This window comes from Phascolarctos cinereus, unplaced genomic scaffold (genome assembly GCF_003287225.1).
Source record: "Phascolarctos cinereus isolate Bilbo 61053 unplaced genomic scaffold, phaCin_HiC Scaffold_4;HRSCAF=312, whole genome shotgun sequence".
NCBI lineage: Eukaryota > Metazoa > Chordata > Mammalia > Diprotodontia > Phascolarctidae > Phascolarctos > Phascolarctos cinereus.
The window spans coordinates 507,921,717-507,939,025 of record NW_027555847.1 but is presented as its reverse complement, the minus strand read 5'-3'; the positions used below and the strand labels follow the sequence as shown (position 1 = coordinate 507,939,025).

General features: G+C 37.3%; 1 protein-coding gene across 5 annotated transcripts in view; it reads right to left on the bottom strand.

Moving 5' to 3' along the window:
* SMCHD1 (structural maintenance of chromosomes flexible hinge domain containing 1) overlaps positions 1-17,309 on the bottom strand; it is a 234,804-nt gene that overhangs the window by 138,310 nt on the left and 79,185 nt on the right. For all 5 annotated transcript variants that reach the window (XM_078153486.1, XM_020970644.2, XM_020970647.2 and 2 more), the window contains exons 25-28: positions 13,848-14,075; positions 11,332-11,480; positions 1,637-1,725; positions 403-521 (exon numbers count right to left, since the gene is read on the bottom strand). In XM_078153486.1, coding sequence (XP_078009612.1) covers positions 403-521; positions 1,637-1,725; positions 11,332-11,480; positions 13,848-14,075 — 585 coding nt within the window. The remainder of the gene's footprint in view (positions 1-402; positions 522-1,636; positions 1,726-11,331; positions 11,481-13,847; positions 14,076-17,309) is intronic.

The window sequence follows — 17,309 nt, the reverse complement described above, 5'->3', positions numbered from 1 at the left end:
AATACTGTATGTTCCATATCCATAGTCTCCTACCACTGGCAAAGTAAGTAAGGCCAGTCAACAATTCTATTATTTGAGTTCTAAAAGTTTATCACTAGTGACAAATGGCATCAAGGTTTTCCATGGTTATTTGTCCCATTAAGATAACCAATTTCCTTATTTTTAAAATAATTCTGTGCATTATTGCACAGCTATAATAAATACTGTTCTATTCTTCCATTCCTCATCATGTATAAATCTTTAAAAATATATGGCCAGAGAAGACCTACTGAAAATCCATTTTCAAATGGGTTCTCATTTGAAAAAAGAATCACAAATGACCAGCTGCCACTTTCTAAACTATATTCATTTTTCATAATGTGAAATAAATCAAATACAAATATTTTAGAAAGTTAGTTTTACCTGCCAAGTAATTTTCAAACTGGATTTATCAAGTCCATTTCCAGAAATTCCCAAAGAAGTTAAACAACTTGATGTGAATGTTTGTATCTGATTTCCATACTGGTCTGTAATTATTACCTCTTTAAAAGCAAAAGGAAAATGTTTTGCACTGACATGATTATTTTAATGAAATCATTTCTAAAAAGTTACCCATTCTGACACAAACTGAATATGGTAAGAGAATAAGAATTGTGACTGGACCTGTAATTTCATTACAGAACTCCCCATACCAATGTAGGTCCTTACCTTCTCAACAACTTATGGGCTTAGAGAAAAGAAGTGACTTGCCTACATTCACATGGCCAATATGTATCAGAGACAAGAACTGAATCGAGGTTCTCCCTGCTCCTAAATCTTGTTCTCCAGTCAATTTGCCTTGCGGCCTCCCAGGGCATCAGAGATTATTTCAAATTACAACATATCACTTCTTCAAGTGAGGTCTTACAACATGGCCAAAAGAAGTAAAAATCTTAGCCTGTAAACGTTCAAGCAGATACAGTGCCCCAATGTATGCTCATCAGATTTTTGTTACAGCAATTATGACAGCATGAGACACATGAAGTGGTAGATATATATTGGCCCCACAGTCAGGAATATCCAGCTTCAAGTTCTGACTGTGAAACACACTGGTTCTGTGACCCTGGGCAAGTCACTTCTTATCTCATCACTCCAGTCAACTAGCTCTCTAAGACTTTAAGTTGCAGAATAATTACTGATGTGCAAAGGTAAAGGGAGGTCCCTCATCTATGAGTTCTCTACACCAATGAGATCACAGGTCTGGACCAAAACAAAATGAAATATACTAGCATAGAATGCTCTGAACATACCTTATTGTCACTTGCACCTTACAACAAAGGTAGATACCCTAATATATAGTTCAGGAAACTAAGACTCATACAGATTTAAATGAATTCCACAAAGTTACATAGCTAGGACTACTGGAATCAAGGGGAAAAAAAATCAGTTCCCTTGATAGTTTAGTACCCTTTCTACTATATTCATTTAATGTTTTAAAAATCAACAATATGTGTCTTTCACCATACATTCTTATGAGCCTAGATAATCTCTACCATACTCACTGCCTCATTCTACTTTCTATAATTTATTCTAATTAAAAAATAATGAATGTACAATCCTTCAGTCTTATAAGAAATTCTGAATATAAGTATTGTTTAGAACAACATGCCATACTAACCTATTTCTCCTTGGAGTTCTTGACCCATTTGTATTGTTTTTCCTCCTTTTAACTTGCATTTAAGTTGTTTTGGTTCATCAGGCAGTGGTCTGAAATTAATTCACAAATTATAAAACTTTCCTTAAGTCATTAATTAAAATAAATTTTTAGAAATTTACATTGCCCTATCAAACATAGCAGGCAGCAAGCTGGCACAGTGGATAGAGTGTCAGCCGTGGAATCTGAAAAAAATCATCTTCATGAGTCCAAATCTGGCCTGAGACACCTCATCCTATTTGTCTGAGTTCCTCATCTGGAAAATGAGGTGGAAAAGGAAATGGCAAACCACTCCAGTATCTCTGCCAAGAAAACCTCAAATAGGGTCACGAAGAGTTGGAAAAGACTGAACAAATGACTTAACATCAATAAATCAACGACAGCCTCTAGCCAACTCAAACAAGTACAATATAGATATAAACCCAGAAATAAGCAAAAAAGGAATCTGCCTAGAAAACTTACAAGGATCCAAAACTTTACCACTATGGGTTCTCCTTGTACTGGTACAGACTGGACTCCTTTTTTCATCTTGTAAATGTGTGAAATTGCTCCTTACCTCTCCTCAGAAAGATTACCTTCCTTCAAGGCTCAAACAAGATGCTTCCTGCTACAAGAAGCCTACCCTGATGCCCATACTTGTGAGGGACCTTTCTCTATTCAAATAATCAAAACTGTATTTACTTATCTACATAAATAGTGTATTCTCCCTGTAGAATTTAAGCTCCTTGTGCATAGATTTTTTTATCTGTCCCTGTATTCCAGTGCTTTGTAAAAAAGTTTTTGAATTTCAGCAATGTTTCTTCAACTCAATTGAATAAATTCTCTTAAATCACTGAATCCCAAAATTAGAACAGGCATCAGAGGCCAACTAGTTCAAGCCATGCCTGAACAAATAATTCAACTTCTACCAAGCATCTCACAAGTGATTATCCAGCCTCCACTTCCTGTGAGGGGAAACCTCATATCTTGTAAGGCAGCCTACCACACTTTTGGATAGCTGTAAATATTGGGATTTTTTCCTTTCATCAAACCTAAACTTGATGCTTTGAAATTTCCATCCAGTGCTCGTAATTCTACTCTCAAGAGCTAAGCAGAACAAGTCTACTCTTTCATGCTGACAGCCATTAAGGGCTTAAATAGAGATGTCCTATGTCCCCCGCCAGTTTTCCCTTCACAAGGTTAAATGCCAGTTATTTCAACTAATTCTCACTTGAAAGTAAACTTATTGTTTTGGGGTCATATCCTCTGAACTTCATGTACTACCATGCACTTATGTTGAGTGTTTAAAAAAATACTGCCATACAAAGAATTGGAAATTGAGAGGATGCCCATCAACTGAGGAATGGCTGAACAAGTTGTGGTATATGAATGTAATGGAATACTACTGTGCTATAAGAAATGATAGGCAGGCAGACTACAGAAAAACCTGGAAAGACTCCTATTGGTTCTAATTCTTACAACATCACTAATGTGAAAATATGTTTAATACGAGTGTGTGTGTGTGTGTGTGTGTGTGTGTGTGTGTGTGTGTGTATGTATACACACACACACACACACACACACACGTATATAGCCTATATCACACTGCACGCCATCTTAGGGAGGGAGGTGGGAAGGGAGGAGGAGAAAAATTTAAAACTCAAAAGCCTATGGAAATGATTGTTGATAATTCAAAATAAATTTAAAAAAAAATACTGCCACATACTGAACTGAATACAGCATACTCTGAGAGCCCTTTACTTTCCTGATCACACTCGTCTGAATGCTCATGAACTTACTGGCATTTTTTCTAAAACGTATTATCCAGAACTGAACTTTAGATGTGGTCTGAACAAAACAGAGTATGGTGGAACTCTTAACATTCTTCATCTCAAATACATAATGAAGCCCGTTATTTCATTAGGTTTTTTTTAATATAAATTTATTTATTTTTAGTTTTCAACATTCACTTTCACAAGTTTTTGAGCTCTAAATTTTCACCCCATCTCACCCCTCCCCCCACCCCAAGATGGCATGCATTCTGAATATCCCTTCCCCTAGTCTGTCCTCTCTTCTATCTCTTCCCCCTTCTCTTATCCCCTTCCCCTTCTATTTTCCTGTAGGCTAGGACAGACTTCTGTACCCCATTTCCTGTATTTCTTATTTCCCAGTAGCATGTGAATACATTTTTTTAAACACATGTTTTTAAAACTTTAGGTTTCAAATATTCTCCCTTCCTCCATTCCCACCTACCCTCATTGAAAAGGCAAGCAACTCAATATAGGTTGTACGTGTGCAGTTACGCAAAACACTTCCATAGTAGACATGTTGTAAAAAACTAACTCTATTTCCCCTAATCCTATCCTGCCCTCCCATTTATTCTATTTTTCTTTTGACCCTGTCCCTCCTCAGAAGTATTTACTTCTGATTACCCCCTTTCCCAATCTGCCCTCCTCTCTATCTTCCCCCTGCTCTCTTGTCCCCTTCTCCCCCCATTTTCCCGTAGGGTAAGACAGATTTCCATACCCAATTGAATGTGTTTGTTATTCCCTCCTTAAGCCAAATCCTATGAGAATAAGATTCACTCATTCTCTCTCACCTTCCTCCATTTCCCCTCCACTGCAGGAGACTTTTCTTTCGTTTCTTTTTTTGTGAGATAATTTACCCCATTCTATCTCTCTTTCTTCTTCTCTGAGTATAATCCTCTGTCATCCTTAATTTTATTCTCCAGATAAGACCCCTTAATCTTCAACTCATCCTGGGCCCTCTATCTATCTATCTGTTTACCTCTTCATGTTCCACTTGAGTCCTGTATTTGAAAGTCAAATTTTCTATTCAGCTCTGGCCTTCTCATCAAGAATACTTGAAAGTCCTCTATTTCACTGAATGACCATTTTTCCCCCCTGAAGGATTATACTCAGTTTTGCTGGGTAGGTGATTCTTGGTTGTAATCCTATCTCTTTTGCCCTCCAGAATATTATATTCCATGCCCTGTGGTCCTTTAATGTAGAAGCTGCTAAATCTTGTGTTATCCTCATTGTGTTTCCATAGTACTTGAATTATTTCCTTCTGGCAGCTTGTAGTATTTTCTCCTTGACCTGGGAACTCTGGAATTTGGCTACAATATTCCTAGGAGTTTTCCTTTGGGGATCTCTTTCAGGAGGAGATCTGTGGATTCTTTCAATTTCTATTTTGCCCTCTGGTTCTACTATATCAGGGCAGTTTTCCTTGATAATTTCTTTGAAAGATGATGTCTAGGCTCTTTTTTTGATCATGGCTTTCAGATAGTCCAATAATTTTTAAATTCTCTCTCCTGGATCTATTTTCCAGGTCAGTTGTTTTTCCAATGAGATATTTCACATTGTTTTCTAATTTTTCATTCTTTTGGATTTGTTCTACTGTGTTGCGATTTCTCATAAAGTCACTATCTTCCAATTGCTCTATTCTAATTTTTAAGGAAGTATTTTCTTCAGTAATCTTTTGGACTTCCTTTTCCATTTGGCCAATTTTTCTTTTTAGGGCATTTTTCTCCTCATTGGCTTTTTGGACCTCTTTTGCCATTTGGGTTAGGCTGTTTTTTTAAGGTGTTATTTTCTTCAGTATTTTTTGGGTCTCCTTTAGCAAGCTGTTGACTTGTTTTTCATGATTTTCTTGCATCACTCTCATTTCTCTTCCCAGTTTTTCCTCTACTTCCCTTACTTGCTTCTCAAAATCCCTTTTGAGCTCTTCCAAGGCCTGGGACTGATTCATATTTTTCTTGGAGGCTTTGGATGTAGGAGCTTTGACTTTGTTGTCTTCTTCTGGTTGTATATTTTGATCTTCTTTTTCACCAAAGTAAGATAATATAGTCTGACTCTTTTTGTACTGCTTGCTCATGATCCCAGCCAATTACTTGAGTTTTAAACTCTTTGTTAAGGTATGAATCTGCTTCCAATGTGGAGAATGTACTGTCCAAGCTTCAGGGGTTGTACAGCTGTTTTCAGAGATACCTGTAGGGACCTGTAAATTTTCAGTTCTTACAAGGTGGTATGATAAAGGGTGAGCTGTTTACTCCTTTCCTTTCTGTGCTGTAACTGTGAGGAAAGGTTCCTCTCCACAGCCACTCCAAGCTCTACCACGCCAGCGTTCCTCCTCACCCCAGCATTGCCGCCCAGAACTGTGACCCAGATCCAACAAGGGGCAAAGCAAGAGATTCCTGCCTCAGCACTGGCAAAGACATCCCTGCAAGCCCTCTCTGATCAGCCACTGGATTCCCCCTCAATCTATGGGCTGGAAGCTCAGCAAGCAGCTCCCCCCCCAGGGCCATGCTCTTGGGGAATGGAGCTGAGACCCCGCCTTCCTCTCTGTCTGAGCACAGACAGAAACAGACTTTTCCCACTAACCTTCTAAGTTGTCTTTGGCATTAGTGGATTGAGAAGTCTGGAAACCTCCACAGCTGCCAGAGATTCAGTCCTCTGAGGCCTGCTCCAGGTTCACTGCCGCCTGTGCGCCCACACTGTGCTTCACTCCCAGCCTGGTGCGATATACCTTTCTGATCAACCCTCCAGGTTGTCTTGGGCTGGAAATCTGTTTCACTCTGTCTTTTTGTGGGTTCTGCTGCTTCAGAATTTGTTTAGAGCCATTTTTTATGAGTATTTGGAGGGGTCTGGGGGAGAGCTCAAGCAAGTCCCTGCTTTCACTCTGCCATCTTGGCTCCGCCCCTATTTCATTAGCTTTCTTGCATCTCTTGTCACACTGTTGACTCACACTGAGCTTGCAATCTAGTAAAATTTAACACTTCATAGAAACCAAAATAGTATCAGACCGTACAACTTTGTCATCTTTCACTGTCATCACACAAATAGACTATCACTTTTTCTAGTTATCTATGTGCCTGGTGTCTTTTATGATATTTTCTACACATAAATCATCATGAACTAAATAAGGCTGATTATGCTCATCATTTTTCTTTCCATTGCCCTCAGAAACTTTGATTCCATGGAAATTATAGCATTCAAGGACTTAAAGCTATACAGCTTAGTTAGGAAGAATATGTGGTGGGTAGGGCTTTAGGCTGCTCTCCTAATGCCTCAAACTACAAAGCTGTTTTGAGCTTGGTATTCTCTTCTTCCTTCTTGTCTTTCTAAAGGGATAATGCAGAACAGCTACTCACTCCTCATAGCTGCCTTTGGGTCTGATTTTGACTACCCAACAGACATATTCTACTCTGTTGACTTTTCTGTTATAATACAATTTCCTCTCTTCTGTACACTTTTATTTTGGCTCATCTTCTGCGATTCTCACCTTCAATGCTGGTATGAGATCAACAGTTGCTCCCAAGAAGGTGGGGGCAACCACTGCTAAGGAGAATGTCACTGCTGACATTGCCAATTGTTCTTGATACCAGCCCTAGGTTCTGACTAGGGCTGAAGACCTCCTCAGGAAAGAATCCACTCACCTACTATTGGTATAGGCAAGCTGTCCCATTGATAAATCATAATGAAGGGAAATCTGTTCATGGACACGGCTGAGAAAGAAGAAGGAAACACTGGTACTACCATAGACACTGATGATCAGGTCTTGGACAAAGTCACAGACACTCATGACAACTGTGCTGAAGGCAGACAGTGAAGTGGTTGTGTTATCCAAGAGTAAAGGTCTCCTTTGCCACATGACATTCCTGTATTCACCAATTTTCCTGGCTCTGTCATAGGATACCTCACAAGGACTGTGAGAGAGGACAGAAGAATGAAATGGCTGCCATGGACTGCCTATTATTAGTACCCTCTCTTTCACTACATTACCTTCCTGACTGTCACTACCCATCTGCCCTGCTCTGATCAAGTAAGCATTCCAATGAACAAATAAATTTTCCCTTATCCCATGGCTAGCAAATACCCACTTTCTGCTCTGTAATTCTTGAGATTTAGAATTGCTGTTTAAAAAGCAAAAATTACTTCCTACACTACCTCTCCCCAAACTCTCCTCTTCTATATAGCTGAATCACATCTTCAGTACTGGAAGAGCCTGTTGGTTGGTATCCCTGCTTAAAGTCTTACCCCATATTTAAATCCATCCTCCAACTAAGATGTATTTTCTTAAAGCATAGATGTAACCTTCAATTAACTGCAGTGGCTCCCTATTTCCTTCAGGATAAAGTAAAAAACCTTCTGTTAGGCTTTTAAAGACCTCCCTACCTTTCCAATATTGTTACGCCTTATTGCCCTACATGTGCTATACAATGCAGTGACACTGACCTCACCACCATTCCTTGAACACGATACTCCATTTCTGGACTCCATGTTGTCTCTCACAAAGAGGTGGTCTTACTTCTTATCAAGGCAAACTCTTACCATCTCAAGCAATTTCATTCCATCTCACCTCCTCCAACTGACTGCCCCACTCTGTCATTCCTACTCTATCACTTACTTTCAATCTCTTCTTGGCTACTGGCTCCTTCTCTATTGCCTACAAACCTTGCAATTAGGCTATTCTGTTACTCAATGTCTCCAAGCTTTGGAGCTTTGCCTCAAAACCCTCATTTAATCCTTCCAGCCTCACTATTGTCCTATATCTCTTCCTTTTGTGACTAAACTTCTTGAAAAGGCCTTCAACAATAGATGCCTTCACTTTCTCTCCTATTCTTTTTGCAATCTAGCTTCTGAACTTATCACTGTATCAAAAATCCTCTCTCCAAAGTTACCAATGATCCCATAAGTAACAAAACCAATGGCTTCTTCTCAATCTTCATTTTCTGCAACCTCTCTGCAACTTCAGAAACTGTGGACTACCATATTCTCCTTGATACTGTCTTCTCTCTAGGTTTTCTGGGCACCAGTCTCTCCTAGTTCTCCTACCTGACTACTCCTTGGTCTCCTTTGCTGGATCCTCATTCCAATGCTTAGCATGGATGCCTAGCACACAGTAGGTAAATGTTTATTGACTGACTGATAGATCACAGCATAGATGTCCCTCAGGGTTTATATCCTATGACTTTCTTTTTCCTCTATTATTTCACTTGGCTGATCTCATCAGCTCCCATGGATTTAACTGCCATCTCTATACTGATGATTCTCAAATCTACTTATCCTGTCCCCAACTGGGTACTGACTTCTAATCTCACATCACCAACTGTCTTTCAGAAATCTCAAACTGCCCAATAGACATTTTAAATTCAACCTGTCCAAAATAGAGTTCCTTATCCAGCTCTCTCCCCTCCAACCCACCCCCCACGCCCCCAACCCTCTCCAATTCCTATCTTCTCTCAGGATTGCAACCTAAGAATCATCAGCATTTTCTCCTCACTATCTGCCTTCTCTCCTACCAGCTCCAATCCAATCTGTTGACAAAGCCTGTCAATTTCACCTTTGCAACATTTCTCAAATACACCCTCTTCTCTCCTCTAACACTGTCACCACTCTGGGATAGGCCTCAATCATCTCATGCTTGGGACTACTGCAGTAGCCTGCTGTTGGTTGTATCTGCCTCAAGTCTCTCCCTACTCCAGTTCATCTTCCATTCAGCCATAGAAGTGATTCTTCTAAAGCACAGGTACAATCATTCACTCTTCTACACAATAAACTCCACTATCAAATACAAAATCCTGTTTGGGGTTCAAAGCCCTTCATAACCTAGCCCCTTCCTACTTACTTACCAGCCTGCAACTATATACTCTTTGATCTAATGACACTGGCCTTCTGGCTGTTCCATCAACAAGACACACCATCTCTGGGTTACAGACATTCTTACTGGCTATCACCCATGCCTGGAATGCACTCACTCCTTATCTCTGCCTACTAGCTTCCCTGGCTTCTTTTAAGTCCCAACTAAAAATCTCATCTTCTACAAGCAGCCTTTCCCAACCCATCTCAATTCTACTGATTTTATTCTCTTAATTACTTCCTACCTATCTTGTATATATAGCTTGTCTGTACACATCTGTTTGCCCATCTACTCCCACACTTTCATTATGAGTTCCTCAGGGGCAGAAGACTGTCTTTCATATTTTTTTGTACACTCACAACTTTTGCACAATACTTAGCACAGCGCCTGGCTCATAGCAGACACTTAATAAATATTTATTGACTGACATACTATTCACTGGTTACTGGCTTTCCCCCATGCCTGTGATTCTCTCATACCACGTCTCTGACTTTTAGCTTTGCTGGCTTTCTTCAAGTCTTAGCTAAGGTCCACTTTCTTCAAGAAGGCTTTCTCAATCCTTCTTAACCTTAGTATCTTTCTTAAAACTCCCTCCAATATATCCTGTATCTATCATGTTTGTACATAGTTTTCTACCTGTTGTCTTCCATTTTAGACTATAAGATCCTTTAGAACAGGGACTGGTTTTTTCCTTTCTTTGAATCAAAAGGGCTTAGCACAGTTCCTGGCATATCAGCCATTTAAGAAAAGCTAGATGGGGGCAGCTAGGTGGCGCAGGAGATAGAGCACCAGCCCTGAAGCCAGGGGCACTGGAGTTCGGATCTGACCTCAGGCACTTGACAATTACTAGCTGTGTGTCCCTGGGCAAGACACTTAACCCCACTGCTTAGCCAAAAAAAAAGAAGCACTAGTTGAATGATTGATTTCTCTGGAAGATATCAACCACTGCCACCTTCTACAATACCTCCCCCTTCCACCTCTCATGTTCCTCCTATACGAAACATACTCTACCAAGACGAAGAATTAGATTTATTCCTTGCTTCCCTATTACCATTTTCAAATGTTTGTTCTATCACCATCTACTGTAATACTCTCCTAACTGATCTTCTTGCCTGATATGTCTACTACTTCTAATCAATCCTTCAAAGGTCAAAATAATCATTCTATGGTAAAAGTCTGACCATTATCAGTTACTGCCTCAAAAAACATGACTTGTCAGCAATGCCCCGAAATGAAACACAAACTTCTCAGATTTGTATTTATTACCCTCTACAATACGGTTCCAATCTTTCTTTCCAGGCTTATTTCATATTACTCCCATTCACATAACCTATTTTTCAGCTTAACTGAACTACATCCTCTTCTTCCCTGAGCTGAAAAACCTATTCCAACTTCTATGTATTCACACATTTCTCATTTCCATACCAGCGTAAGTACCTAGAATATGATCCTTTCTTTCTTCCACCTTTAAAAATTCCCCCTTCAAAAGAAAAAAAAATTCCCCCTATCAATGCAGATGCTTTATGTATCAAAATCTTTGTTTTCCTTCTCAAACATTTAACAGTATACTGTTTAAATGTCCTTTTTTATCCTCATCATTCCCTACCTTCAGGCAAACTTCTCTTTGTAGAATCTACATTTTTGTCCATTACAATGTAAGCCCCCAGAAAGTAAGGACTTATTGCTTTTGTTTAAACTTTGTTAATATCAAGATTTGCTTTTTTTCTTTTTCTTTTTTCAGCTAAAAACGTTAGAATTCCATATTCCAAATGTGGTTTATTATAACACCTTGGAAATAAAGTCTTTCTAACTTATTAGTACTATAAGACTTTCCAAAAAAAATTTTTAATTTTCAAAAAAATCCCTATTCTAAAAATAACCCACTGTATTCCATATCAACTGATACATTATTTTTACCATATACATTTTAAATATATTTTAGTACAAACAGGAGTATATATTAAAAATAAAGAACTTTTTTTCACCATTTAAAAAAATGCTAATTTAAAAATACTTGAAAAACAGACAAACCCACAGACCTTACAGTAAATGCACTCTCCAAAGACACATGATCATCTTGAAACGAAACCTGGCAATATCTCATATCTTTCACAGATGTTGGTACTTGTACATCAGGTAGCAAACCCTGCAGCAACTGTTCCTTATTAATCTCAGGTGTCCAATTAACCTAGAAGGGAAAAATGTAGGTTACGTGGAAAGACAAGATACATATGCATGTACAACTGTTATATTCCTGGAGATACAGCTTAAGCAGAATTCAGAGAGAGGAAACCTAGATATTTAGTACAGTGGAAATAACCGAACTTTCAGTCATAAAAACTATTAAACCCTAAGATTCAGAATTCGCAGGAAATCCTCTTACTCTTCTTTCAATAACTGATGTCTCACATGGTATTGTGCATATATTAAGTACTTAACAAATGTTTGTTGTACTGAAAGGCAATTGTAACTGTGCCACTTTGAAATAATAAAGATCTATAAGAGATATCTGTAAAATGGGAATTATAATATTTACATTGCCAACTTCAAAGGATTGTTGCAAAATATGAGGTGACATAATTTATATGAAGTACTGAGTAGCAAAGAACTTCAAATAAGGTAAATGCCTTATTGACTGGGGAAGGGCTATAACAACGGTAAGATTTAAATATAACAGAATATTACTATACTACAAGAAACAATGAATATGAAAGAAAATAAGGAAAAACATAAGAAGTCTGAAATGAGCTGCTGCATAAGCAGAACAATGAAAATTATATACACTATGATGATAAGGTAAATAGAAAGAACCACATTATGACCAAACCTAGCCTAAAGAAGAGATGACAAGTGTAAATAAGAGATGGAAAATTCCTCACTTCTCAGAGGAGGAAGACTATGGTTATAACACTATATATATTGACAAAATCACCTGATGTGAAAGTTAGTTTTGTTGAACTACTTTTTTCTCCTTTAAAAAAAAATTTACAGGGACAGTGAGGTGGAACAGTAGATAGAGCTCCGGCCTTGGAGTCAGAAGAACCTGAATTCAAATCCAGCCTCATACATTTGAAACTTTCTAACTGTGTGACACTGGGCAAGTCACTTCATTCCGATTGCCTCACCAAAAAAATAAAATAAATTTAAAAAAAGTTAAAATTAAAAAAAATTATAGTTAAGGTTTATAAGATGGGAGAGGTAGAAAAATGTTTGGAAATGAAGGTGATGTAAAAATAAAAAATTAATAAATATTTTGTAAAATGGAAAATACAAAGTACTCATTAACAGATTAGGAATGATGGTAACCAGCAAACACCAAACTATTCTTTACTATTCTCGGGAAAATGACTTTGCATTTTCTTCACTATTACTGTCCTTTAAAGTCTCATCAAATGCAAATGCAATCAATGAAATATCTATTAGGGAGGCCTGTATTAATCAAGTATATCTACATCCCTCATGTACCCTGGATACAGAGAGTGCGAACTAAACGATCATTTAAGAAGAAATCCATTTGTGTTCAGAAAATTTGTTAAGTCATTGGCATCCTAAACTGAAGAATGCATAAATATGCTCATAATACACGAATACATCTAAGGTAATAGGATTAGAAAAACTTAGGTTACATTTGTCAAAAATGAGCTTCTTTTGTAGCTGAAAGAAATTTAAATCATGTTCTAGGTATGAAGGCAGACCTTTGCTACCCTAAATATTTAGGAAAAGGGTACCATGAAATTGATCTCTACAACTTTACATTACTCAGGAAAATCAAGGCAACACACTAATAATTACTAAGGATATATCTTAAATCACATTTTTTGAAGGCATTTCTTGTAAACCATCCATCAACCCCCTTTTTTTCAACTTCTTACAAGTCACAGGGTCCAAAACATAAGAAACTCAACTACTACTTGTCTACGATAATATAGTTACCTGGAAATTGCTATAATAACAATTCTCTTGCTTTTCTTCTTTTTTTTTCCATTTCTTTGAATCTGGATCTCCTGATCTGACTCGGACTCAAGAGTAGTAGACACTCACAGATCTGAGACACCATTGCTGATTAACATGGAAGCTTTAACCCTCAAGTTTCTTAGCATAATTGTTCTTTCTTCACTCACACTACACACCCTACCCAGCCTCAGGAGTTCACCATACTGATGCAGGACTAAGTGCAACCGCCAAATCAGTTTCAGTTGGCCCTATCAGAGCTCAAATGATCCACCTGCTTCGTCATCCCATGTGCTACCACAACCAGCAACAATATTACATTAGAAAATAAACTAGTAAGAGGTAAAATGCAAACAAATAAGAGTATGTTAAAAATATCAAATTACAATTTGACTAAGAATTTCTGCCAAAGTATATAACCAAATAGTCTGATGACAAAATTCACCAATAGCCTTTTCCTCAAATTTATATTTAAAGTTACATTTGAATTGGAACTTTATTTGGTGCCAATTTTCTTCCCAATAAGATAGTTTGTAAAGAGACTCTATCTTAAGTGTTTATAGTAACAATAACTTTTTTTGGATAACTTTATCCTGAGACTTACCTTAATTTTTTCAGCTAATGCAGGCGTTAAAATAATTTCTCTTTCTCCTTCATCATACATTTGGAAGATGAGATTATGCATGACATCTCCAGCTATCCAGTTGATCTCATCCTGGTGTTTGATCTGAATTGCCTTCTGTCCTTCTACACTGAATATCTGCAATTTTGCAACACGGCTACTGGGGAGCAATCTAATAGTCTTCTCTACAGCTGGCACATCTTTACAACTCTAGTAGGAAAAAATAATTAAAGCACAAAACTGATTTAACAGCTGACCTTCTAACTTTTATACTCTTTCTTTATTTAAACAATGTCACAATGCCATGTTGTCCAATTACTGTATCAAACTTTTTCAAAAGGCAACCTTTTTAAAACTGAGATATAAGAATCCTTTATACTTTATTATAAATAGCTGAGTGGTACCACATATGCATTTCTGACAAGCCTAATCAAGACCCTAATTTCAACCAGGAAAACAACACTGACAATGACTACAATGATGTAAATGGAATGAAAAGTAACAAAGCAATTGACACTGCTGCAAAATTATAACAACTAAAAGAAGAAACATGAGAAGGTGCCTCCTTTTGCTTTTGGCAGAGGTAGAGAAGTGTGGGTATGGAACCCTACATATACTGCCATACTTTTTTGGTATGGTAATTAATTTGGTAATTAATAATAATTCACTTCAAAAAACTACTTTCTTCATCAACATTATAAATCTAATGTATAGCATTTTACAATTTCCTTTTATTACTCTGAAATTTTTTGTTTTACATTTTAATTTAATCAATACCAAAAGGTAATATTTCCATATACAAAGCAGAATATTAGCAGAAAAAGCGCATTATATATAAAGTATACTCTACTATGTATAGCTTTCTTTTAAAAAAAATCTATAATTTATTCAACATGTAACTTTCAAATCTATCCTGCTTTGTGCTTCCTTCAGTTCTTTTCTGGGCATTTTAAAAAATGGTTCACTAACCATCTTTGTTTTGTTTTACATTTCAAAGCACCTTACTTATCTCATTTATCTTACTTTATATCTCATTTGACTATGTAAACTTCTCTTCTAAAAACAAAAACTGCAATACCTCCAAACACCACCCCAAGAAAGTCTAAACTTATCAAGTGAGCTTTTCTCAAATCTGTCTCTTCACCCTAAATTCCCAACCTCATAATCCATTATTCTCCCTAGAGCCCAAGTTCTTAACCTGGAGTCAGTAAATTTATTTTAAAAAGCATTTTGATAACTATTTTAATATAACTAATTTTCTTTGTATCCTTATGTATTTAATTTTTTAATTTAAAATGTGATTCTGAGAAAGAGTTCAGAAGCTTCCCCAGACTGGCCAAGGTGAAAAATGTACACAAAAGATTAAGAACAAAAGGTTAAGCCCTAAAGGAACCCACTACTCTAGATAAAATGATCTACTGGTTGCATCTAAATAAACTTCTAATCACTATTCCTTCCTCAAGTAATTTTGTTAATTTTATAAATTCCCTTGTAGTTCCAATTCCCACTCCTCTTTTCTATTTGTCCAAACCTATCTATAATACTATTGTACCTCTAGTCCCAGAACAGTACTCTGCACATAGGAGGTGATCAATAAATCAAGCGTAATCATTACCAAAAAGAAAATCACCTAAAAAGTAAAAAGATTTGTTATTTAATGGTAGATACTATCTGATTTCCACCTAACTCGCCAATTATGCCTTGCCGGGGAATATGGGAAAAATGTTCATAGAAACAGATTTAGAAATGAAATGGGACATTAAAAATCATTTTATACTTGGGATAACCAAGGCCCACAGAGATTAAGAAATATGCCCAAGCAGTAGGAGTAACAGAGAAATGAATGACAAGATTAGAACACAAACTTTCTAATCTTCAATCCAACCAATGGGTAACACCACAGAATACTGGATTTGAATTCTTTCTGGAAACCCAAGAAGATATGGGCTGAAACCAACCTCTGGCACTTTCTACTTGAAGTGACTAAGCAAGTAACTTAACCTACTAGAGAGACATCTTCCTTATGGGAAACGGTTATACTGAATTTAATTCAATTTCCCTCCAACATGATACTGGCCTTGTCCAAAATAGGTGGCACTGAGTTTACCTGGAGCTCAGCACTACCTTTTTTCGACACAGCCAATAACCATGTTTTACTTGCTATGCATACTTATTACAAGGGTTTTGTTTTCCCAAAGCGAGGAGAGGAGGAATGGAGGGGTGGATAGATATACTCCTGTTAACTGGGGGAAAAAATTAAATTAAAAAAAAATTTTTCTTTTGACTTTGTAAACTTCAAAGCACTATATAAATTGAAAGTTATTACTATTATTATATACTACATTGCCATTTCCTGTAATTAGTTGGGGGAGGGGGGAACTGAATTAAATTCAACATAACCATTTATTAAACACCTACTTTGTGCAAAGTACTGTGGAACAGAAAGATGACTGAGACATTTTCTTTATTAAAGGAGTTTACAACCTAACTGTAGAGCTGATAGATATAAAAATAGGATACAAATGCATATGAAGGAGAAACAATCATGGTGGGGGAAAGGGGAAGAAGAAAGAGGAGAAAGGAGATCAAGAAGCAGCAATTACTTCTGGTTTAATAGTTATTTCATTAACAAATAAATCAATCAAGCATTTATTTTTTTTTCTTCTTTTTTTAGGCAATTGGGGTTAAGTGACTTGCCCAGAGTCACACAGCTAGTTAAGTGTCAATTGTTTGGTCTGAGGCCGGATTTGACCTCAGGTACTCCTGACTTCTGGGCCAGTGCTCTATTCACTGTGCCACCTGGCTGCCCCAATCAAGCATTTTATTAAGCAGCTACTATGTGTCAGGATTATGCTAAGTGCTTGGAATACAAAGACAAAAACAAAAGTCACTGGCCTCGAAAAACTTACATCCTAAAGGAGAAAACACACACAAAAAAATTATAAATAAGACACATTCAAAATTCAAAGTAAACTTGGAGAAGACACTAATAGGTGAGACAATGAAGAAAGGGCTCCTGCTGATAGCAATTGCTCTAGAGCTGAGTACTGAAGGAAACCGGAGGAGGAAAACATTCAAGGAATGATGAAGAGAGTGCAAAGGCACAGAGATGGGAGGAGGAAGGGAATAAGCCTTTGTTAAGTACTTAACTATATAAATATTGTAAAACTTTATAAATATTCTCTCAATAGATACATGACAACCCTGCTGAGGTATATGCAATTATGTTCCCCATTTTACAGCTGTGGAAAATGAGGCAGAGGTTAAGTAATTTGTCTAAGGTCACTAAGCTAGTAAATATCTAGGGCCACATCTGAACTCTGGTCTTTATGATTCCACCCCAGCACTCTGCCCACTGCATCACTCAGCAGCCAGCAGCCTCTAAAAGGAAGATGAAGTATGATAGGCTAAGTATGGCTGAACCATAAAGTGTGAAGGAAAATA